Source organism: Rhinoderma darwinii, chromosome 7 (assembly GCF_050947455.1).
Source record: "Rhinoderma darwinii isolate aRhiDar2 chromosome 7, aRhiDar2.hap1, whole genome shotgun sequence".
NCBI classification, from domain to species: Eukaryota; Metazoa; Chordata; class Amphibia; order Anura; family Rhinodermatidae; genus Rhinoderma; species Rhinoderma darwinii.
In genome coordinates this window covers 100,641,908-100,667,049 of record NC_134693.1, presented here as the reverse complement: position 1 = coordinate 100,667,049, position 25,142 = coordinate 100,641,908, and the positions used below count along the sequence as shown (strand labels likewise).

The 25,142-nt window shown below is 41.3% G+C and overlaps 2 protein-coding genes across 3 annotated transcripts in view; one reads left to right on the top strand and one right to left on the bottom strand.

Moving 5' to 3' along the window:
* The window catches only part of CENPP (centromere protein P), a 392,723-nt gene extending 390,829 nt beyond the window's left edge, over positions 1-1,894 (bottom strand). The window contains exon 1 of one of the 2 annotated variants that reach the window (XM_075833729.1): positions 1,789-1,894. The gene's annotated coding sequence lies outside the window, so the exon portion shown is untranslated. Of the gene's footprint in view, positions 1-1,597; positions 1,720-1,788 lie in introns of those variants that run through there. The other variant, XM_075833730.1, reaches the window with a different exon arrangement.
* A 388-nt stretch (positions 1,895-2,282) lies between these two features.
* NOL8 (nucleolar protein 8) overlaps positions 2,283-25,142 on the top strand; it is a 61,534-nt gene continuing 38,674 nt past the window's right edge. The window contains exons 1-6 of the mRNA XM_075833731.1: positions 2,283-2,373; positions 4,667-4,814; positions 18,264-18,326; positions 19,588-19,666; positions 23,369-23,522; positions 24,936-25,004. Coding sequence (XP_075689846.1) covers positions 4,685-4,814; positions 18,264-18,326; positions 19,588-19,666; positions 23,369-23,522; positions 24,936-25,004 — 495 coding nt within the window. The 5' untranslated portion in view covers positions 2,283-2,373; positions 4,667-4,684. The remainder of the gene's footprint in view (positions 2,374-4,666; positions 4,815-18,263; positions 18,327-19,587; positions 19,667-23,368; positions 23,523-24,935; positions 25,005-25,142) is intronic.

The window sequence follows — 25,142 nt, the reverse complement described above, 5'->3', positions numbered from 1 at the left end:
GGCCTCTGCAGACAATCACCGGCTGCCGCGGCCTCTGCAGACAATCACGGGCTGCCGCGGCCTCTGCAGACAATCACGGGCTGCCGCGGCCTCTGCAGACAATCACGGGCTGCCGCGGCCTCTGCAGACAATCACGGGCTGCCGCGGCCTCTGCAGACAATCACGGGCTGCCGCGGCCTCTGCAGACAATCACGGGCTGCCGCGGCCTCTGCAGACAATCACGGGCTGCCGCGGCCTCTGCAGACAATCACAGGCTGCATTGCGTCACAAAAGAAGGTCGGACTGGAGGAAGAAGAGGGACTCGTCACCAACACAACGACCGGGTACGTATGAAATGCTTTTATTTTATTTTTAATCAGCAGCCTCTTTTCTCTATCAGTTATTGATAGAGACAAGTGGCTGCCGATTAGTGTAATATTTATCTAATGTTTTTCTGCCCGCCCGGCGGTTGCTAGGCGACGGCTCCGTCACACAAGGACGGCACACGGATGCCTTCCGTGTGCCTTCAGTTTTTTTGACGGCCCCATTGACTTGCATGGGCCTCACGGTCACGGATTCTCGAACCAAAGTAGGACATGCTCTACTTTGGAACGGAACGGAGCAACGGACCGTCAAAAAAACTGAAGTGTGCATGGCCCCATTGAAATTAATGGGTTCAGGGTGCTATCAGTGACAAAAACGGATAGCACCATGAAGGAAAATACTGAAGTGGGCATGGGGCCTAAGTCCAGGAAAACCCCTTTAACCACACGGGTCTATTCACATTTAGCTGTAATTTTCACAAAGCCGCAATGTTTTGCTACGATTTCGTGAAATCGGCGGCAAAAACCGCGATGTGACCATGCCTAGTCAATAGACCCCCAACCCTCTGTGGAGATGTAGGTTTGAATCAGTAGAGAGACACTTAAATGCTGACATAATATGGTAGTTTAGTTTTTGTTACTTATAAAATGACAGAAAGACCTTATGACTAGAAGACGGTGCGGCATTAGAGATATCTTCTCTCTCTGTCACCGAGAGGTGAGACTCAAGAGTGACTCCTGAACCTGCTACCTGAAGGGCCCTATAAGAATTAAGGGGGTTTTCCCGGAATCATAGATCACCTATCCATTGGATCACTGCAGGCCACACCAATCGTGAGAACAGGGATCCTTGTACCCCCGATCCCTCCTCACTGCTGCGAGGAAGACATTGAATGGAGTGATGGTCGTCGATCATGCACGCTGCTGCTCTATTCGGTATATGGGAAAGACAGAAATAGCAGAGTATAGCACTTATGTGGTTCCGTGATTTTAATAGACACTGAATGCGCATTTAAGCTCTTGGATAGGTGATAATTTATGATTCTGGAAAAAAACTAAACTTTAAAACCAGGGCAGCTGCTGGCTTACTGGTTAGATGCAAGCTTTTCCTGGCATACTGATACACATAGTGAGCGGATTCTGTTAAGATATAGGCGCAATCCTGAACGTGTGAATATGACCTTATGCTATAACTAAAAAGTCATTATACAGTACAGTGGTAGCACTGCTTCTGTAGTGGCAATAGGTCTTACCATAGCATAGAACACACACATTATATATATTTAGAGGTTTACCTTTCACTAATAAAGGCTTATACATAGTTTTTAATTAGGGTGCAAGACAAACCACGCCCACATAAGTTTCCTCAAGACCCTCCTCTGCGTTCCCGCCATTATCTCCCGGCCGCCACTAATGTTACCCCGGCTAACTAAACCGGCCATGTACATCTAGTGAGCTGCACCCCAGTCCCCATGCCAGCACTTACCTCACTCCACTTTTACTGTTCAAACTAAGCGCGCTCAATGTCCACACAACTGCGCAATAGCCGGGAAGGGAAAAACACAAGTCCCTTATTTCATTAAAAAAAAAAAAAAAAAAAAAAAAAAAAAGACACTTGGAACAGAGAGGGAACAGAGAGTAAAAGAAAATGTAATAAGAAAAAAACCGTAACATGTACAGCAGCTGCACCGCTACTGAAAACACAAGAAAAGCAGGATTGTAGCCCCCTACTAACTTGGAACAAATGGTTTGGTCCAGTGCGCTTTAATAATCTTCCTTTCCTGTCTAATAAATACGAAAGTAGTTCTGCGCCCGAGACGCTTCCTACAGCTTTTATTACAGTGGCTTATAAATAGTGTTTGAGAATATACATGCAGTTCACCGAGTAATTACGAGCGATACAGGTATAAAATAAATAAATAAAACCAGCTCACGCAGGAGGGGCGTTTTGTAAAGCGGAACGTCGTAGTATGCATTTGTTTCCGGTGAGAATGCATTGTTGGGGACACAGCAGTGCAATGTGAGTTTTACAGTATAGTTCTGGCAGGCGTCTGTTACGGTAGCGTCATCGGTGAGTTTATTTTGTGAAAACGGGAACGACAGTGATGAGTTTTACATTTTTACGTATTTTCACGTTCCTTGCTAAACCTCGTGTGTTAATGGGAGCACATGTTCTGTAGTCCGTGTGTGATGTGAATGTCACGTTCTACGTTCATGTACTCACATCCAGTACAGTCAGACAGCATTTCAATACGGTCAGATGACCGCTACAGATTGTATTTGACTGGGTATTTTAATATTCGCATCAAATTCCCATGTATAATCCTAACCTTGTAACGCTTTAAAGAGATTGTCTGTCTTATAAAAGGCATTGACCGAATATACCACCAATGTCTGATCACTGTGATCGCTGATGATCACTAGAGCAGTGGTTCTAGAAAATTCTGCTTGTTTTTTTTCGAGTGCAGCTGCTATATCTAGAGATAGGGGGATCACATCATTCAGTATCACGCTTATCGCACATTGGTAGCATATCCTAGTAATATGCCTGTGATGAGACAACCCCTTACACACACTTTTACGTTAATCCTCATTATTAATTCTCTGTTAATTGTTAGCCGCTGTGATGGTGGCGAGCTCATTAAGTTTACTCACGGACATGACTAATTGGGGTGTTACAGGCAGGGCCAGACTAAATGGCTCCCTGTGCGCGATTGTATTCTTGTCGTCGTCCCCGTCTCCCCCCCCCCCCCCCGGAAAATCAAAATTGTGGTGGTGCTGCGTATACTTTTTGGTTGCAACTCCGCGCATGTTCTTATTTTTAATTTAAATTGCTCGGTGTCTCTTTAACTACTTAATGGCGGCCATTAATGCTTTAGTGCCGTGAAAAGGCGTCACTGTGACAAAAGCCCAGCACAGGTGTCTGAAGACAGCTAGGCACCTGCTGTAGCGGATCGGATCAGCATCGATCCTGGCCGTTTAACCCCTTAGATTCGGCGCTCTGCATCTAAGTGGTTTTAGATGGAGGGAGCTCCCTCTCTCGCCACATCTTCACACCCATGATGCAATTTCATGTGTCAATGTTTTTTTTATGACAGCTGGGGGCCTAACAAAGGCCCCCAGATCTGCCTATTGTGAATGCCTATCCTGCTAAAGGCATGGCCTAATAGATGCCTGTCCGTTTTACACTGACAGGCGCAATACAAAAGTAATACATTGTATTCTACAAGCAATCAAATGATCGCATCGTAAAGTCCCCTAGTGGGACTAAAAAAAAAGTTTCAAGTTTATAATGAATAAAAATCCCAAGTAAAAAAAATAAATGAAAAACCCTCTTTTTCCCCTTACAAAATGCTTTTATTATGAAGTAAAAAAGCTACACATATTTGGTATTGCCACTTTCGTAACGACACCCAACTATAAAACGATTACATTATTTAACCCGCACAGTGAACACCGTATAAAATAAAAAGCCAATGCCAGAATTGCTGTTTTTTGTTCATCCTACCTTCAAAAAAAATTGATAAAAAGTGATCAATAAGTTGTATGTATACCAAAATGGTACCAATAAAAACTACAAGAAGTTCTGCAAGAAGTAACCCTCGTACAGCCATGTTTGCATAAAAATAAAAAAAGTTATGCCTCTTAAAACATGGCCATACAAAAACATATAATTTTGAAAAATTTTTTAGTTTTACGGTCTAAGTAGTAAAACATAAAAAAACAATATTAATTTGGTATCGCCTCAATCGTAACGACCTGCTGACTAAAGTTATTGTGTTATTTATACCACGCGGCAAACGGCGTAAATTTAGGACGCAAAAAAGTATGGCAAAATTAATTTTTTTCCATTACCCCCTCCCCCAAAAAAAAGTTAATAAAAGTTAATCAATAAATTATATGAACCTAAAATGGTGCTATTAAGAAATACAACTTGTCCTGCAAAAGAAGAATTCCTTACACAGCTATGTAGACGTAAAAATAAAAAAGTTATGGCTCTTGGAATGCGACGATGGAAAAAACGTAAAAAATTGCTTGGTCGTTAAGGCCTAAAATATGCTGATCACTAAGGAGTTTAAAAAAACAAAAACAAAAAAAAACAATCAAACCTCTAACAATTGCAGACAAGTAGGCATGTGTGAATGAAGCCTGACAGTTCTTGCCACTGTATCACTAAGGTTTTGTATAGGCTGTGGATTATTGCAGATCATGTTGCATTTGACAAGAAACAGCTCGAGTTTGCACAAATTTGGTTACGTTATGGATTTGTCATCAAAAGCAGGCATTTATTTGTCACTAGTGTTAGAGCGTGCATTACTTACAGTAGTCTATTCCTAATATTTATCAAATCTGTTCCATTAAAGTTCACGTTGGTCTGAAACATGGAGACAACGAGACGCTTATATCTTGGTGGCCTCGGTCCATCCGTCACTGATGTAGAACTTGCCGAAAGGTTTGGGAGATTCGGAAAGGTGGATAAAGTGGACTTCGTTTTCCGGAAAGATGAACAGGGTATGTAAAAAAACAAGATCACCAAGTGCTGTATTAGGCTGATCGTTTTGTTGGTAAAATCTCTTCAAAGTGTTAAACCCAAATGGGGGAGTCTGTTGGGGATTGCAGCTCAGTTGCTGAACAATGCCAGTCCTGGTTTAATTCAAATCGTATATAATAGTATGCAGTCGGGTCCAGAAGTATTTGGAGAGTGACACAGTTTTCCTAATTTAGCCTCTGTATACCGCCACAATGGATTTGAAACAAAGCAGTGAAGGTGTGATTGGATTGGAGACTTTCAGCTTTAATTCAAGGAGTTTAACAAAAATATTGCATTAAAGAGTCTCTGTCACCACATTATAAGTGCCCTGTCTCCTACATAAGGAGATCGGAGCTGTAATGTAGGTGACAGTAATGCTTTTTATTTAGAAAAACAATCTATTTTAAAACACTTTATGAGCGATCTTTAGCTTTATGCTAATGAGTTTCTTAATGCCCAAGTGGGCGTGTTTTTACTTTAGACCAAGTGTGCGTTGTACAGGGGAGTGTATGACGACCAATCAGCATCATGCACTCCTCTCCATTCATTTACACTGCACTAGCGATATAGTTATATCGCTATGTGCAGCCACATACACAAACACTAACATTACTGTAGCGCAGTTACACAGCGCGCCCCCCCCCCTCTTGCAGGTGGCCACACAGCGCGGCCCCCCCTTGCAGGTGGCCACACAGCGCGGCCCCCTTGTTGATGTATGAAGGGAAGATTTCTTTTGAAAAAGATGCCCACTCCCCTCTCCTTTTCCGCAGCAACCGCTAGGTAATACAATTGATAAAGATAAATTTAGGACAAGAGATAATGGAGCAATGCAGTTCTTGTAAAAACACAACATCACAATGCAAGGACTTCTATGTTTGGAAAGCTTTGCACTGTTTAGTCGGCAAATTGAGGCCTTGAACATTGTGAGTGACCATGTTAAAGGAGGACCGAGCCATGACCTAAATGTTTGCAGAAAGCGCAATATCGAAGACACTCGACCATCATAAAAAGGGGACAGGAAAGAATGGGAGAGAAGAGAAAGGACAATAAATATATGTTATTTTGGTACATCTAGCAAGATGTGACGCAACGCCCAAACAGGGCCATTAGGGATTTTTTAGAGAGCACCGCCCCAAGAACAATACAATATCAGTGGGGTCACTCAATATCCCAAGGAGTGCAGGCCATCACCCAACAGAAGGGCCAGCTCTCACTAACTCAGCCCTTATCTAGCTGAAAGACAACAGCAAAAAACACCACAGTAATATAGGCAAAATCAATATAAAAGCAAACGTTAATAGTAAGCATCAAAGGGAACTAATACGTGCAGAAAGTTCCAATCACCAGGTCCTATGAAGAGTACATCCAGATGACATCAAGGATTTGCAAGTTCAGGTAATAGAAGCTGAGGGTCGGGCCGAAGATCTGGAGCTCCAGAGCGGTTGAAGACGTGCTGAAAAAGGAGGAAGCAGGTGGTGGTGATTTCCTCAGCAGGGGCGTGCCATCTTTCGAAAGAAGACCCAAGCGTTCCATAATGGCTTCTCCTTCTCGGAGAGAATCAATGCTGTGTGACCGATTTCGATATGAGATTGTAAGACGAAAAGGGAAGGCCCATCGATATCTAATCTCGTGATGAATCAGGACTTGGAGGAGAGGTTTTAATAAACGACGTCTCTGGATCGTACGAGGAGCCAAATCCGCAAAGATCTGAATGTTGCAGCTACACAGTTGTTCACACGCACTATTTACGGACGTAATTCAGGCGTTTTACGCCTAGAATTACGGCCGAAAATACTGCTTGAAAGCGTCGGCAAACATCTGCCCATTCATTTGAATGGGTTTTACGATGTACTGTGCCGACGGTCATTTTTTTTACGCGCCGCTGACAAAAGACGGCGCGTAGAAAAGATGCCCGCGTCAAAGAAGTGCATGTCACTGCTTGGGTCGTAATTGGAGCCGTTTTCCATTGACTCCATAGAAAAACAGCTCCAATTACGTCCGTAATGGACTATGCGAAAAACGCCTGCACTTGCCATTACGTTAGAAATTCAGGAGCTGTTTTCTCCTGAAAACGGCTCCGTAATTTCAGCCGTAACGGACGTGCACATGTGAACATACCCTAACTGTTCTGAGGACCTGGAAGCTTTCATGACCTTTTCCTTCACAGAATAATAGTGAGCCTTCACCAACACATCTCTGGGCAGCCCATCCGTGCGGGGAGCAGTAAGCACTCCATGCACTCTATCAATGTCAAAATATCGGTCAGCTAAATCGTGAAGGAGCTGTTTGAAAAGATCGTGTACCGCAGTTTCCAAATCCAGAACATTCTCTGACAGACCTCTTATATGGAAATTTTCCCGCCTGAATCTATTTTCCATGTGTTCAGGCTTAGAGTGGGCTTCCTCAAGCTGTTGATATTTGTCATCAATACCATCAGAGTGCTGATTAACAGTCGTCACCGTGTTATAAATTTTAGCCTCCATTGCTTCCATTCTAGATCCCAGAGCTTGAAAATGAGCTTTAAGTTCAGATGTGATGTTCACACGTTTTATTCCAACTGTTGCTGTAAGTTTTGTGAAAAGCAGGCAATAAGAACTTTGTTGCCCGAATATGCATCAGTGTCAGCTTGCAGCTGTGGGAAGGATAGTGGCAGAGACCCCTCCTGTCCATCCTAGCTAATTGAAAACCCTCGCGCCGGAGGTTCTGCAGAATCAGCATTGGAATCCTTATTCCCAAACAGATCTGAGGCAGGGCTTGGGCTCTGAAAATGGGTACCTCCATCCACATTGTATCGGGTCCGGTGAGTGTGCCTGCAACTGAGAGTGAGGCGGGTCCGGCGCCATCATTGCCTGCTCTGCGTGTGCACTCTGCAATTAAGTCGCCGCTTCTGCAGCCGATGATCTGGTCACTATCCCGGACTTTTTAGCGTTCCCTTTCCACATCAAAAGATCCCTGAGAAGGAGCAGGAGAAATTCCGGTGGAAGGCAATCGATGTGAGTGGCTCGTAATAGCTGGATACTCCCATTGAGGTGCGGAAATCTAGTGACAGACGTCCACCATCCGTCTCGTGCGCATGCGCCTCACCCTTTGACACCTCTTTATATTACATATTGAGAGTTCCCATGAACAGCCACCAAATGCAAATTCAACTCATGGAATCCACTCCAGACCTCTTATCTCCTTCATTTGATATGAAATAAAAAGTAAACCTGCCACAGCCAACATGTTAACCCCTAGGCGCACGAGGACGCAACTGTACGTCCATGTGGCCAGTGTCTTAAGGCACAGGAACGTACAGTTACTGCGTGGTTCCCGGTGCACACTGTCGGCGACAGTGTGCACTGGGAACCGGGAGGCCAACTGTCACTGACAGCTGACACTTCACTGTATGCCGATCAGCGGCTTATTTCCGCTGATTCCGGCAATTAACCCCTTGATTGCGGTGATCGATTGCAATCACCGCATTCGGAGGTTTCTAGCTCATCGGCAGACCTCACGATGAAATCGTGAGGTTTGCAGATGACTAGCATGGCGATCGGAGGCCAAGTAATGGCCTCTGTGTCTGCCATGTACGGAAGCCTATCAGGATCAGCCTCCTGATGGACTTCCCGTCAGAGTGACAGGACGTCACTGCAATTCCACAGTCACTCTGACAGTTGGAATACGTTACACTACCTAGGTAGTGTAATGTATTCTAGCAGCGATCAGAGCTGCAGGTAAAAAAAAGAAAGTGTAAAAACTAAAGGAAAAAAAAAAAAGTTAATAAAAATGTTTTACAAAAGTAAAAATAAAAGATTTTTTTTTCCTATAATAAGTCTCTTATTATAGGGAAAAAATGAAACCGTTAAACAGTACACATATTTGCTATCACCGCGTTCGTAACGACCCAATCTATAAAACTATAATGTTATTTTTACCGCACGGTGAACGCAGCAAAAAAAAAAAACTAAAAACAATGCCAGAATCACTATTTTTTTGGTCACCACCCCTCCCAACATATAGAATAAAAAGTGATCAAAAAGTCGCATGTACCCGAAAATAGTACCAATAAAAACTACAAACTGTCCCGCAAAAAACAAGCCCTTACACAGCTTTTTTGACTGAAAAATAAAAACGTTACGGCTCTCAGAATATGGTGACACAGAAATTTTTTTTTTATGTGATTTTGTTGTGCAAACGCTGCAAAACATAAAAAAACTATATACATATGAAATCGCCGTAATCGTACCGACCCGCAGAATAAAGTAAAATTGTCATTTATAGCGCATTATGAACGCCGTAAGAAATAAAGAATTTAACCACTTTAGGACACAGCCTGTTTTGGCCTTGTGGACACAGATGATTTTTTCAAATCGGACATGTCACTTTACGTGTGGTAATAACTCCGGAATGCTTTTACCTATCCAAGCGATTCTGAGATTGTTTTCTCATGACATATTGTACTTTTATGTTAGTGAAAAAATTTGGTCGATTAAATTCAATATTTATTTGTGAAAAACGTCAAATTTTAGCAAAAATTTGCATTTTTCTAAATTTATATGTATTTCCTTGTAAAACAGATAGTAATACCACCCAAAATAGTTACTAGCTAACATCCCCCATATGTCTACTTTATGTTTTGCATCATTTTTTTTCACGTACTTTTATTTTTCTAGGACATTACGAGGCTTAGAACTTTAGCAGCAATTTCTCATATTTTCAGTAAAATTTCAATAGGCCATTTTTTCGCGGACCAGTTCAGTTCTGAAGTGGCTTTGAGGGCCTTATATATTAGAAAGTCCCCATAAATCACCCCATTTTGAAAACTGCACCCCTCAAGGTATTCAAAACCACATTCAGAAAGTATTTTAACTCTTTAGGCGTTTCACAGGAATTAAGGCAAAGTAGAGGTGAAATTTACAAATTTCATTTTTTTTTTTTTTTTGTCGAAATTCATTTGTAATAAAAAAAAATCTGTAACACAGAAGGTTTTACCAGAGAAACGCAACTCAATATTTATTGCCCAGATTCTGCAGATTTTAGAAATATCCAACATGTGGCCCTAGTGTCCTAATGGACTGAAATACAGGCCGCAGAAGCAAAGGAGCACCTAGTGGATTTTGGGGCCTCCTTTTTTTAGGAATATATTTTAGGCACCATGTCAGGTTTGAGGAGGTCTTGTGGTACCTAAACAGTCGAAACCCCCAAAAAGTGACCTCATTTTGGAAACTACACCCCTCAAGGCATTTTTCTAGGGGTATAGTTAGCATTTTGACCCCACAGGTTTTTTGCAGAATTTAGTGGAATTAGTCTGTGAATATGAAAATCACCTATTTTTCTGTGGAAACATAGAATTTTTTCATTTTTACAAGGAATAAAGGAGAAAAAGCCGCCCAACATTTGTAAAGCAATGTCTCCCGATTACGGCAATACCCCATATGTGGTCGTAAACTGATGTTTGGACCCACAGCAGGGCTCAGGAGGGAAGGAGCGCCTTTTGGATTTTGGAGCGCAGATTTTACTGGATTGGTTTTCAGTGCCATGTGGAAACCCCCAAAAAGTGACCTTATTTTGGAATCTACACCCCTCAAGGAATTTTTCTAAGGGTATAGTGAGCATTTTGGCCCCTCAGGATCTTTTTTAGAGCTAAGGTGACCAAAAAACAGCGATTTTGGCGCTTTAAATAATTTATTTATTACAGCGTTCGCCGTGCGCAATAAATTACGTTTTATTTTATTCTGCCGGTCGGTACGATTACGTCGATACCGTATGTGTATAGTTTTTTTTAAAGTTTTGCAGCGTTTGCACAATAAAATTACGTTTCTATAAAATAATTTATTTTCTGAGACACGCTATGCTGAGCCGTAACTTTTTTATTTTTTCGTCAAAAAAGCTGTGGGAGGTCTTGTTTTTTGCGGGACGGGTTGTAGTTTTTATTGGTACCATTTTGGGGTAAATGCGACTTTTTGATCACTTTTTATTCTATATCTTGTGAGGGGTGGGGACCAAAAAATAGCGATGCTGACAGTTTTCTGTCTATTTTGTTTGCGGCGTTCACCGTGCGGAACAATGAACATTATAGTTTCATAGTTCGGGTCGTTACGAACACGGTGATACCAAATATGTGTACTTTTTTTAACGGTTTCATTTTTTCCCTATAATAAATGACTTCTAGGAAAACAAAACCTTTTATAAAACATTTTTATTAACTTTTTTTTTTACTTTTTACACTATCTTTTTGACCTGCAGCTCTGATCGCTGCTAGAATACATTACACTACCTAGGTAGTGTAACGTATTCCAACTGTCAGTGTGACGTCACAGTCACTCTGACAGTTGGTCTACGAGGATCAGCAGAGGCTGATCCTCATAGGCTGACATACATGGCTAGACAACGGCCCCCGGGTGTCATCACAAGCATCAGAAGCCCCCACGATTGCATGGGGGCTGCTGATGCGCTACAAACCCGCTACATGCGGAGATCGCAATCGAGCCCCGCATGTAACAGGCTAATTGCCGAAATCAGCGGCGATGATTGGCAACAGTGGAGTGTCTGCTGTCGGGGACAGCTGATCTCCAAGTTCCCGATGCACACCTTGTCGCCGACAGTGTGCATCGGGAACGACACAGTGACTTCCTGTCACTCTGACAGGAAGCCTATCAGGACCAGCCGAAGGTTGGTCCTGATGGGCTTCCGTCCATGGCAGACCCGGAAGCCATCGTTTGGCTTCCGTTTGCCATACTAACTATCGGCAAACCCCGTGATTTCGGACCGGGGTCTGCCGATATGCTAGAAACCCCTAAAATTAGGCGATTCTAACCGATCGCCGAATTTAAGGGGTTAATGCGCCGAAATCAGCGGCAAAGGACCGCTGGCCGGCAAGAGGGGAGTGTCAGCTGTCGGCGACAGCTGACCTCCCTGTTCCTGGTGCACACTGTCACTGACAGTGTGCACCGGGAAAAACTCAGTAACTGTACGTCCTCGTGCGGGAAGTAACCTGCCGCAACGACGGACAGTTACGTCCTCGTACGGATAGGGGTTAAACCGCCAAAATCACTGTTTTTGACCACCAAAGCTCTAAATAAAAAGTGATCAAATATTTGCATCTACCAAAAAATGGTACCAATAAAAACTACAGCTCGTCCTGCCAAAAATAAGCCCTCACACCGCTCAATTCATGGAAAAATAAAAAGGTTATGGCGTTTGGAAGGCGGGGAGTGAAAAACTAAAATGGAAAAGCAAAAAAGGATCAGTCCTGCAAAGGTTAATTAATTTCTATTAAAAAAATAAATTATTACCACATGTGGGGTATTGTCGTACTCGGGAGAGATTGCGTTACAAATTTAGGGCGAGTTTTTCTCCTTTATCCCTTGTGAAAATGAAAAAATTCAACATTTTAGTGGACAAAAATGTTTATATTCATTTTCACGCCCTAATTCGGCAAAAGACCTGTGTGGTATAAATGCTTACTAAATCCCTAGAAAAATTCCTTGAGGGGTGTAGTTACCAAAATGGGGTCACTTTTGGGGGGTTTCCACCGTTTTGTTCCCTCCAGGGGGTTGTAATCGCGACACGGCACTAAAAACTAATCCAGCAAAATCTGTCCTCCAAAATCCAAATGGTGCTCCCTCCCTTCTGAGCGCTGCCGTGGGTCCAAACAGCAGTTTATTACCACATATCGGGTATTTCCGTAATCGGGAGAAGATGCTTTACAAATGTTGGGGTGAATTTTCTTCTTTATTCCTTGTAAATATAAAAAATGTCCTGTTATTTCAGAAAAAAAGTAGATTTTCATTTTCACAGACTAACTCCAATAAATATAGCAAAATACCTGTGGGGTCAAAGTGCTAACTATATCCCTAGATAAATTCCTTGAGGGGTCTAGTTTCCAAAATGGGGTCACTTTTGGGGAATTTCCACTGTTTTGGCCCCACAAGACCTCTTGAAACTCGACATGGTGCCTAAAATATAATCAAAAATAAGTAGGCCCCAAAATCCACTAGGTGCTCCTTTTTGCTTCTGAGGCCGGTGTTTTGGTCCATTACCGCAATAGGGCCACATGTGGGATATTCCTAAAAACTGCAGGACCTGGGCAATAAATATTTAGTTGTATTTCTCTAGTAAAACCTTCTGTATTATACTATTTTTTTTTTTTATTACAAATTAATTTCGGCAAAAAAAAGAGAAATTTGTAAATTTCCCCTGTACTTTGCTTTATTTCCTGTGAAACGCCTAAAGGGTTCAAATACTTTCTGAATGCTGTTTTGAATACTTTGAGGGGTGCAGTTTTTAAAATGGGGTGATTTATTGGGGTATTATAATATATAAGGCCCTCAAAACCACTTCAGAACTGAACTGGCCCCTGTAAAAATAGCCTTTTGAAATTTTCTTGAAAATGTGAGAAATTGCTGCTAAAGTTCTAAGCCTTGTAACGTCCTAGAAAAATAAAAGGATGTTCAAAAAACGATGCAAATATAAAGTAGACATATGGGAAATGTTAACTAGTGACTATTTTGTGTGGTATTACTATCGGTTTTACAAGCAGATACATTTAAATTTAGAAAAATGCAAATTGTTACAAATTTTCTCAATTTTGCTGTTTTTTACAAATAAATATTGAATTTAACAACCAAATTTTTTCATTATCCTAAAGTACAACATGTCACAAGAAAACACTCTCAGAATCGCTTGGATAGGCAAAAGCATTCCAGAGTTATTACCACATAAAGTATTAACAAAAAAAGGGATTGCCTGCAGACAACCAAGCCCTATTTCCCAACTACCAATAGATAGTAGAACAACTTTATTAAGCTACGTATAGCAAGACAGACCACATAGAATTGCATTAAAATTGTCACTAGCTAGGACCGGACATACAGGTAATTTACGTGTATGAATACAGGCATATATAGTGATAGAATAGGAACGTGGATTCCTATCATTAGCAAGTTAAATTGGCTAATAAACAGACAGTAGGTCCGGTCAACGGTAGGTATAAAAATCTTGACCGCACCCCCGACATGTTTTGCTACAGAGTAGCGTCCTCAGGGGTACACGGGGCTAATGGTGGCGCGGAAAGAGAAAATCTTAATATGGACATGTCAGATGACGTATCAGAGGGTGTGTCAGAAGGGAGACCAATGACGTAGCGAACAAACCGTCACCAGGATCCACGAGATCAATGTAATTTCCACTACCATGGTGGCGAGTATAGACGTGGAGTCACTATACACCAATATTCAGCACGACCTAGGACTCGCTGCCGTCAAATATTTTCTAAGCACCAAAGGCACTCAATTTCAACGACACAATGATTTTGTGCTGTCACTCCTACGCTTTTTACTTACACATAATTATTTCATTTTTGACAATACATATTATCACCAAATTAAGGGCACAGCCATGGGCACTGTTTGTGCACCTACTTATGCGAATCTTTTTTTAGGGTGGTGGGAAGACACTATTGTTCTGACGATTTTCTTTTTTTCACATCTCACATTTCTTTCTGGGGAAGATACATTGTGACATTCTCATCCTGTGGGATGGGGATGCCAACACCTTCAATGACTTCATGTCTATGCTCAATACCAATCCTATTGGCATGAAATTCACGTACGAGATACACGATCATGCTATCAATTTTCTTGACCTTAAGATCTCTCTGGATCCTGATGGCGGTGTCCAAACGGATATATTTCGGAAGGCAACCGCCACCAACAACTTTTTACATTGGGAAAGCCACCAGCCCTTAAGAAAGTGATACCCATAGGCCAGTATTTAAGAGCCAAACGTAACTGCTCTAATGCATTATTTTTTCAAGCCGAATGTGATGGACTTTACAATAAGTTCAGAGCACGAGGATATCCCAAGAAGTGGTTGCATAGGGCCTATGCCAGGGCAAGGGCATCTGAGAGAAACAACCTATTGTCTAATAGGGGAAACAAACCTATCAAAACAGGATCATCCAGTGCCATCTGCTGTATAGGCACTTTTGATGCATGCTCTCCCCAGATTGTCCAAATTTTACAAAAACATTGGGCTATTCTCACCGCCGATCCTGATTTGAAGTATGCTGTTACAGCTAATCCAAGCATTACCTATCGTAGGGGAAGGAACTTACGGGACTTTTTAGTACATAGTCATTTTTCTAGACAATCCAATACTTCATCTACCTGGCTTAGATCACCAGTGAAAGGATTTCATCCATGTGGCAGATGTTCTTTCTGCCCCTTGATGCAGACTGTAAAGACTTTCATAAACCCTACTGATGACAAATCATATTTAATTGAACAATTTCTTAATTGCCAGAGTAGTGGGGTTATTTATATTGTTAAATGCCCCTGCCCCAAGTTGTATGTGGGTAAGACTATACAGGAGTTGAGACGACGTGTATCTAAACATCTTAGCACCATCAATCGCAATGAAGATACTACTCTATCCATAAATTTCATGGGAGTAACCCTAAGCTGCTTAAGTTCTGGGGTATTACCCAGATCAAAATGGGCCCCAGAGCTGGCAATCTCGACCGTAGACTCCTACAAGAAGAGGCACGGTGGATCCATCGCCTAAACACTATGTCCCCCTCAGGTCTGAAAGAGGGATTTACCTTCAGTGCGTTTCTCTGATCCTATGTCATTATTTTATTCTCATCCTTATGTCTACCTTCGTGGATATATTAAAAAGTCACTATCTGCTTACCTGCCATATACCAAATGACTTATACCTTTGTTATAAATTTTCATATCGACCACACACATTAAAATGTGATGGTCCTAACATGCTATTCATATTTGACTCTGACATTGACTACATGTTTATGGCGGTTTACTGTCATCGATACTATGCATTCTTTACTCTAACCTTGTTAAATCTTTAAATGGACCATATATTCCCTTTTGGGGTTCTTTAATAATGTCATTGTTCAATTTTACTATTCTAAATACTTACCATACCATTATATAGGAATCGGCTCCTTTCTTGCTCCAAGACAGTTATCTTCACTGATGCGCCTGCGCTTGTTTCTGCTAGACCGTCCAACTGATTATCGTGCAAACATTGGCTGTAACTAAGCTCTGTTGCCGGCGCTAAGTCGTAAATTGCTCATTTGCGCATGCGCCGGTAACTTCTCTTGAACACTTATTGATTCAGGACACAATATGTGCACTAAGTCCCTCTCTATAGCGGATGTGCATGCGCCTCATCTCACTCCTCATTGGTCTACCTTACCTGATCTCCTATTCGTCGGTCGATATTTCTGAACGGCCGGTTTGTTCGCTACAATGTCATTGGTCTCCCTTCTGACACACCCTCTGATACGTCATCTGACATGTCCATATTAAGATTTTCTCTTTCCGCACCGCCATTAGCCCCGTGTACCCCTGAGGACGCTACTCTGTAGCGAAACATGTCGGGGGGGCTGTCAAGATTCTAATACCTACCGTTGACCGGACCTACTGTCTGCTTATTAGCCAATTTAACAATTTAACTTGCTAATGATAGGAATCCACGTTCCTATTCTATCACTATATATGCCTGTATTCATACAGGTAAATTACCTCTATGTCCGGTCCTAGGTAGTGACAATTTTAATGCAATTCTATGTGGTCTGTCTTGCTATACGTAGCTTAATAAAGTTGTTCTACTATCTATTGGTAGTTGGGAAATAGAGCTTGGTTGTCTGCAGACAATCCCTTTTTTTGTTCATTGCGCCCGCCAACTACCAGGGGTCTCCTTTACGCCTTATTACCACATAAAGTAACACGTCAGATTTGCAAAAATCGGCTGTGCCACAAGGCCAAAACAGGCTGCGTCCTAAAGGGTTTAATCGTCTAATTTATTTTAAGTCTGTGAAAATGGAGGCACCACGTACACAATGGCTATGATTCTTAAACGGTTAATGCAATATTTTTGCTAAACTCCTTGAAATAAAGGCTATGTAAACCTTTGACTAGCATAGTTTTATTAAAAATTAGTTTTACTTTTTGAGATACAGCTGCTCTGTATTCTCTATACAGAGCAGCTGTATGTAGTGCTAAATCCTACTCCCGCCAGGTGCGCGCAAATGACGGGCTCAGTGTAAGTGTATCCTATTTGTCTCTGACACAAAGGATCCACCTGTTATCCATCACATCTAAGTTATGAACTTAGATGTGATGGATCACCGGTGGATCCTGCGTGTCAGAGACACGCAGGGCCCACTGACACTGAACTAGTCTGGTCCGTAGGGCTGACCTCAGCTGTATCTCAAAAAGTAAGACAAATTTTTAATAAAAACTGATTATAAAGTTACACCAAACACACTGGATGAACTGTTTATTATAAAAAAATGCCCCTCACATGTGTACATAGCCTTTAAACCTGAAAGTCTATAATTCAATCAGATCTTAATTGCTTTGTTTGAAATCCAATGTGGTGGTATACAGAGGCTAAATAATGGAAATTGTGTCACTGTCCAAATACTTCTGGAACCGACTGTTTTATTGGCATCATGAGTTTAGGACATCCGCCTTACAATGTAATTTACCCCAGACTTTAGCTTCCTCTTTTTACCCAAGTTCATGAAGTGGTTAATTGCAGCATTCTAACTCCAATTTGACAATCTTTCTGGGTACTGCAGCTTTAATTTCTTACACCTTTTGAAAGGAATCTTTTTTTTAATAACCAGGTCAATCAGTGTGATTGGTGCAACTTTATAATTAGTTTTTTTTAATTATTATTGTATCATTTGCGAAGACCTGAATCCGTCAGTCCCGCGGACCTGACTGGTCCAGTGTCAGTGGGTCCTGCGTGTCGGAGACTTTGGATGTTATGAACTTAGATGTAATGGATTACAGGTGGATCCTGCGTGACAAAGACACGCAGGACCCACTTTCACTGAACCAGTCGGTCCCGTGGACCTGACTGGAACAGGATTTAGCGAATGATACAGCTGTATCTCAAAAGATAAAAATAATTTCTAATAAAAACTAATTCTAAAGTTGCACCAAACACACTGACCTTTTTTATTACAAAAAAAATCCCTTTCAAAGGTTTACATAGCCTTTAAGTTATGTTAAGATATTTAATACATTATTCTGAGGGACACGTTTGTGTAAAACTTTTTAGCAATAACTGATCGGTTAAAGGGGTTGTCTCGCGAATACAACCCTATTCTGAATGGAAGCAGCTTCTCTATTAGCTGGTATTACCGGGGGAGTGGTACCACTTCTGGCCAGACGCATCCCTGCCTTGGTCGCTATAGGGGAAATGTTGCATTCCATGACCCCTATTCGAATGGGTCAGATCAACCAGAGAGGGGGGCCCCTCTTTGGCATTCATATTCATGTCACCCTCACCACTCTAGCTTTCAAGGCATATTTGCCTAAAAGATGTTTTAGGAATTATTGGAGGACTGAATGTTGCCTATTGTAAACCTTGCATTTATAATTATATTTCTGTTTTCTTGGTTTTAGGTAACCCTATAAAAACCTTTGCCTACATGAACATTAATATCTCAGACACAGACATGAAAAAATGTGAGTTTTTCTGCATTGTTTAAACCTATATCTCTTTTCACACTGTTCAGCCATACCATTAAAACCACTGACAGGTGAAGTAAATAAGATTGATTCTCATTAGAATGGCGCCTGTCAAGGCGTGGGATATATTAGGCAGCAACTGAACAGTCAGTTCTTGAAGTTGAAAAACTGAAAAATGGGCTATTGTAAGTATCTCAGTGTCTTTGACCAGAGCTGAATTGTGATTGTTAGACGACTGGGACAGAGCATCTTCACAACAGCAGGTCTTGTGGGCTGTTCCTGGTATGCAGTGGTTCGTACCTACCAAAAGTGCAAGGAAGGAGAACTGGTGAACTGGCAACAGGGTCATGGGCACCCAAGGCTCATTAATGCACGTGGAGAGCAGGCTAGTCTGTCTGTCCTGATCCCACAAAAGAGCTGCTGCTGCACAATTTGCTAAAAAAGTTAATTCTGGCTTTGATGGAAAGGTGTCAGAATACAAAGTGTATCTCAGTGTGCTGCGTAGCAGCAGACCAGTCAGAGTGCTTATGATGACCCCTGTCCACCGTCAAAAGTGCTTACGATAGTCACGTGAGCATCAGAACTGGACCATGGAGCAATGGAAGAAGGTGACCTCCTCTGAATCGTGTTTTTAATTTTACATCTTGTGGACAGCCGGGTGTGTGTGCAGTGCTTATCTGGATACACTATGGGAAGATGGCAAGCCGGTGGATGCACTGGGCAATGTCCTGCTGGAAAGCCTTGGCATTCACCTGGATGTTACTTTGACACATATCACCTACTTAATCATTATTGCAGACCAAGTACACCCCTTTACGGCAATGGTATTCCCTTATGCCACACTGCATAGATTGTTCAGGAATGGTTTGAGGAACATGACCGAGTTCAAGGTGTTGACTTGGTCTCCAAATTCCCCAGTTCTCAATCCAGCCGAGCATCTGTAGGAAGTGCTGGAAAAAACAAGTAGGATCCTTGGAGGCCCCACCTCACAACTTACAGGACTTAAAGGATCTGCTGCTAACGTTTATGCCATATACTGTCGCCGCTTTCAGAGGTCTTGTGGAGTCCATACCTCAACGTGTCAGAACTATTTTGGTGGCACGTGGGAGAACTACACAATATTAGGCAGGGGGATTTAATGTTATGGCTGAATGGTGTATATCGATAACCCTCTATGCGTTGTGTGGCAACTGTCTCTAATAGCCTTTGTGTCATTTATTTATGACCATAAACTTCTTACATTTAATTTGTTTTATAGGTCTCTCTGTTCTAAATAAGACAAAATGGAAGGGTGGAGTATTACAAATAGAAATCGCAAAAGAAAGTTTCTTGCATAAGTAAGTATTCACTTAGTCCTGGTAAAACAACGCAGAGATATGAAAATAAAGACCTCTATCACATTTTGAACATCCATAAACAGACTTCTGTTTACAGCAGTTTATAGATAACCAACATGTACACGAGCAGTAATAGTGTGAACTCCAAGAATATATATCTTTATGTGTCCGTAAACGTCAAAGTAACACAAATAGCTATAACTATAGACTAAGGAGAACACACATAACCCAATATGACCTGGTACTCCGACCATAGCATTACTAAGAAACCTATAGAGAAAAGAGGTCAAGTACGCTCAAAATAATATGTGATAGAAAAACTTCTTTATTGACAGATACACAGAAACAGGACAATTAAAAAATGAGTCATACAGTGTAAAGTGGCGTCAGCCCATGTGGTATACACATATTAATGGTAGAACATGATGTAACAAATGAATAACAAGAACCCGGGATCAATACTGTTGTAAATTAAACAGTCTTGAATGCATATGGCTATATGTAACACAATATGAATAAATGGTGCAGGAAACAATTTTCAAGTTGGAACCACCATTGCCTATTATATGAGAGTAATAAGCAGTGTAGATAAATATATGGTGCCAATACACATGGATAAAGTAATTCACATATGAGATACACAATTAATTGGTACTGAAGAGTGTAAACCGTAAATGTAATTGTTAGCACAAAGTAGTGTAGCTAAGGCAGATGCAGGTGAAAGTAGAAGATCTAGATCCGAATACCAACAAATATCCAGATGCATAGGAAAGTGTAATGTTACGTACCCGGATTCATATAACCAACATGGGGTACGTAACATTACACTTTCCTATGCATCTGGCTATTTGTTGGTATTCGGATCTAGATCTTCTACTTTCACCTGCATCTGCCTTAGCTACACTACTTTGTGCTAACAATTACATTTACGGTTTACACTCTTCAGTACCAATTAATTGTGTATCTCATATGTGAATTACTTTATCCATGTGTATTGGCACCATATATTTATCTACACTGCTTATTACTCTCATATAATAGGCAATGGTGGTTCCAACTTGAAAATTGTTTCCTGCACCATTTATTCATATTGTGTTACATATAGCCATATGCATTCAAGACTGTTTAATTTACAACAGTATTGATCCCGGGTTCTTGTTATTCATTTGTTACATCATGTTCTACCATTAATATGTGTATACCACATGGGCTGACGCCACTTTACACTGTATGACTCATTTTTTAATTGTCCTGTTTCTGTGTATCTGTCAATAAAGAAGTTTTTCTATCACATATTATTTTGAGCGTACTTGACCTCTTTTCTCTATAGGTTTCTTACAGCAGTTTATAGTTGTTGTTTGAATATATTTTTTTTCTTTCTTTAAAAAAAAGCCTGTGGTCGCTCATGGATTTGCTGGTTGACGTCAGTGAATTTTATAAATTGCCCACAGCCCTGTATGTATATTATAAGGACAGTCCTGCTCTTAAAGATGATCTGTCAGGTCTCCTATGCTACCCTATTTGAGGGCAGAATTAGATATAGGGGAGATGCTGAGCTCAGGGATATATAGTTTTCTGTGATTTAATTCACTATTTTCATGTGAAAAACTTTTTAAATGAATCACAGCAAAGAAGGACATAATTAACTCAAAGAAACACAGAAGGAGGCCATACTTACTAATACAAGAACAGGTTCAAACACCAGTTCCCAGCAGGATGCAGACAAGCCACAAATGCTGCATAGACGAAGAGTGCTTAGGTGCAAAATACTGATGATGGCCACCCTCATGCCTACTATTCATGAGCGGGGTTGGCTGCATCGTATTATCACTGCACACAGATAAAGCTTCTAAAAGTGTGCTAGCCACACGGTGTAATGCACCAGGCTGGCTCACGCTATTAGTCACGCCCATAATATTAGGTCAGGAGGGCTGCCCAGCATGTGCCAAGTTCACCACACCAAACACTGACACACTATTCTTCCCCAAAATTACAAGGCCTGGCTGCATCCTGAAAAAATATCCATAATAAACGTTGTCTGCATCCTACTGGGAACTGGTGTTTGAACCTGCCCTTGTATTAGTAAGTATGGCCTCTTTCTAGGTATTTTTACGCTTTTTAAATGGTCACTAACTTTTCATCAAACTTAGCATGAACCCCTTGGTGACTTGTCATGTGGGGGAAGTAGCCTGCTCCATAATCAGCGGATGTCGGCTGCAACGGCCAAGATTGGAGGTATCTCCAATCCCTAACCACTTAGATGCCGTGTTCAATAGTGACTGTGGCATTTAGGCAGTTAGAAAAGGAATGGCGGCCCCCTCCGACAGCCCATGGCCCCCTCTCCGCGATGCGATCGCAGGATGCTGATCGTTGTTAATGCAGCCTGGGGGCTTGATGAAGGCTCCCATTTCTGCCATATTTGTGCTTCTAAAATAGTAATCGCTATTTTACATCTAGTTGGATTGATAAAAAAACAAGCAAAAAACAGTTGAAGCGTACCTAACATTTTAGGTGGTTTCTCAGAATAAGCAGTCCTATATGTGTACATGAGGAATAGCAAGGGTTCTGGCCATTGTATGACCTGTATTCCACATTTTTAGCAGTTCTACCTTTTTTAATTCTTCGTTTTCTTGGCTAGTGGACAGAGCCTAACTGCTATCATGTCGCCTATACACTGCACACATAGAGATAGGGGTGCAGGATTTTCCTCTTCTATCACCTATATAAAAGCTGCAGAAGCATGGAGGAGATTATACAGCAGTAATGAGTGGTGTAGCTGAGAATCTAGCACTATGGTGACATATAAATCGAACCAGCAGCTGCAGCACATGTTAGTGTGTCTCTAACTCTGCTCCCCTCTCCATAGACTTCTATAGTAAGCATGTGTACGTCTCTCACTCTGCTCCTTCTTCTTTTGTCGTCGTCCCCGTAGACTTCTATGGCCAGGCAGGGAAGACACACTCCTACTTCCTGTAGTCCATCATCTCTGCTCTCTAACTATAGATTAATTTTATTTGACAACAGTGGGTGGACCACCAATTACAGGAAGGGAGACAGAGAGTGGCATTAACTTCACACTGAATTTTCATGGATAAACATTTTTTTTTATTTTAACAGTAAGTAAATTACAAAGTTGAAATATATAAGATGTACTATTAGATTAGCATAATTTCTTCGAAAAGTTAGTGTCCACATGGAGACATTTTTTAATGTCTAAAAAAACTAAATTATAAAAGTTAAAAAAAAGTTTTCTCATTTTCTCCTAAAGTAATGTAAAAAAAACAACAACAAAGGAACGTAATTAGTATTACCGTCATCCGTATATGATCGGCGTGGGTCCAACACCTGGACCCTGCACTGATCAGCTGTTCCGGATGCTGACTTGAATAGGAGCAGAGTTGCATTTATGCAGAACGGCCGCTATGCAGTGCTCGGAGCCATCTGCTTTCGGCTCCCAACTACTGCATATTGTTCAAAACATCCGGTGCACAGAAGCAGCCAGAACATCTGATCGGTGCGGGGTCTGGGTGTCAGACCCGCCCTGATCATATACTGATGACCTATTCTGTGGATAGGTCATCAGTTGTCCAGTCGTGGACAACCCCTTTTAAGGGTGTGAAAATGTATGTATTTGAAGATTTTGTTTTTTTGCTTTATTATATAGCATTTCCATTTGGAATTGGTCTTTTCTGTTCTCTGCAGACTGGAACAAGAGAGACAAGCCATAAAAGAGAAGAAGACACCTAAGGAACAAAGCCACCCACAAAGTGACCTTCTGCAGTCTCTAGAAAAAGCTGGCGTCACTGATTTTCAGATGAAAGCAGCTGTACCGGGCACTGAAGTTCCAAATCATAAGGCAGGTCATCTGTGAAATGCTAACATCCTAATTTCTTCTTACAGATATGTTAATATTATGTATAATGACATTTTGCTGATTGACTTAGGTTCATTTGGCATTGATTAAAGTAAAAAATATTCAGCTTGAGAGCGTTTCAAGTGGGTTTTTAAATCTTTCTTGTATTTAGCGCAGGACGCGATTGGCCATAGACATTACAATCTAAAAATGGAAACTTATGTGTTTGGCAGAATCTTTGCAAAGAAACGCTGCTAGTCACTAAAATTTACCAGTGACTCACGATCAAATGTCCAGTGTAAGGACCATGCCAAAGAACTTGCCATCTATTAACATCCTGGACTCAGTCACACCTGAATTTTTAGGTTTTGGTTAAAATAAGGATATTACATGATTTCATTTTTGTCTATAAAGATCTGTAACCAGACAAACCTCTTTAAATTGAAATAAGAGATCTGAACCACCTGATGATCAGATCTGGGGACAGAGCACAGCTTTCAACCTGTCTGGAAGGCTGAGATGGGTCCATTGACCAACACCTTTACAGAGTTGTTCAGGTGGACCCCTATTGTAGGTGCACTTGGGACTTTAGGGGGGCTGTATTGTGGGTGCAGCTACAAGCACTACCATAACACTATAAGTGTATTTTATAGACACCCTACTTTGAAAAAGTGTCAGGTGAAATTTCCCCTTAACAGCAGAAAAGCATGCCCTTCTGCCATTCCCCCTGCAACCTTCCTCCTACCCTGCAGTAGTGAAGTAAAAAAAAATAATAAAGAAATACTTGGGAACCCTCAATTTAGGATCCCGGCCACTATCTTTCTTTCGCTGTCATCTGGGACAGGAAATGCAGGTAGTTCATGTGAGTACATGCTACTAGCACTTCTATGAGCGTGAAAACGCTGGATGTCCATTAGCACATAGAATTCTATTATCGTCCACAGGCTGTCAGCCATTGCTAAGCGTTTTCCAGAACAAATGTGAGTAAACCGTGCAGATTAAATGTATTAGGGAGTCTGACAGACTCCATAATGACTGATCGACAGGATATTCAGGTTTGTAGCTCCGTTTAACTGCACAAAACACAATTTAGTAAGTTGTTTTATAACCGACAAGATTTGCCATGTCAATTCAAGTGTTTTGATCAAGAAAAACAATAATATTGCCCCTTGTGTATCTTTCATTGCATCTGTTTTTGCGTGACATCTGTTCTTTCCTCAGAGCTTCTTTGGCGAGCGAATCTCAACAGCGTACTTAATAGTGGTTTATTTTGAAGATGTGTGAAGCAGTTGGGTTTTGTACCGCGGTGCGCGGCTTAAGAAGATTAATAAAAATGAACTGACAGAAGATTAGGTGTGAGAATAATTTCTGCTTTAACGTGTATTCACATATTTTTTTTTTTTTATGTTCCTTTAGAATTGGGTGGTGAGCAAATACGGAAGAGTCCTGCCTGTGCTTTATTTAAAGGGGAGCAAACAAAGCAAGATATCCTTTATATGACAACAGTTTGTCTGCTGAAAGTTATCTTTGGGTTAGGTAGATTACTGTATACTTTTAGAGCATGTTAGACACTCGATTTTGATTTTTCTAAAGACCTGAATATAAATAAAAATAGATTGAAGT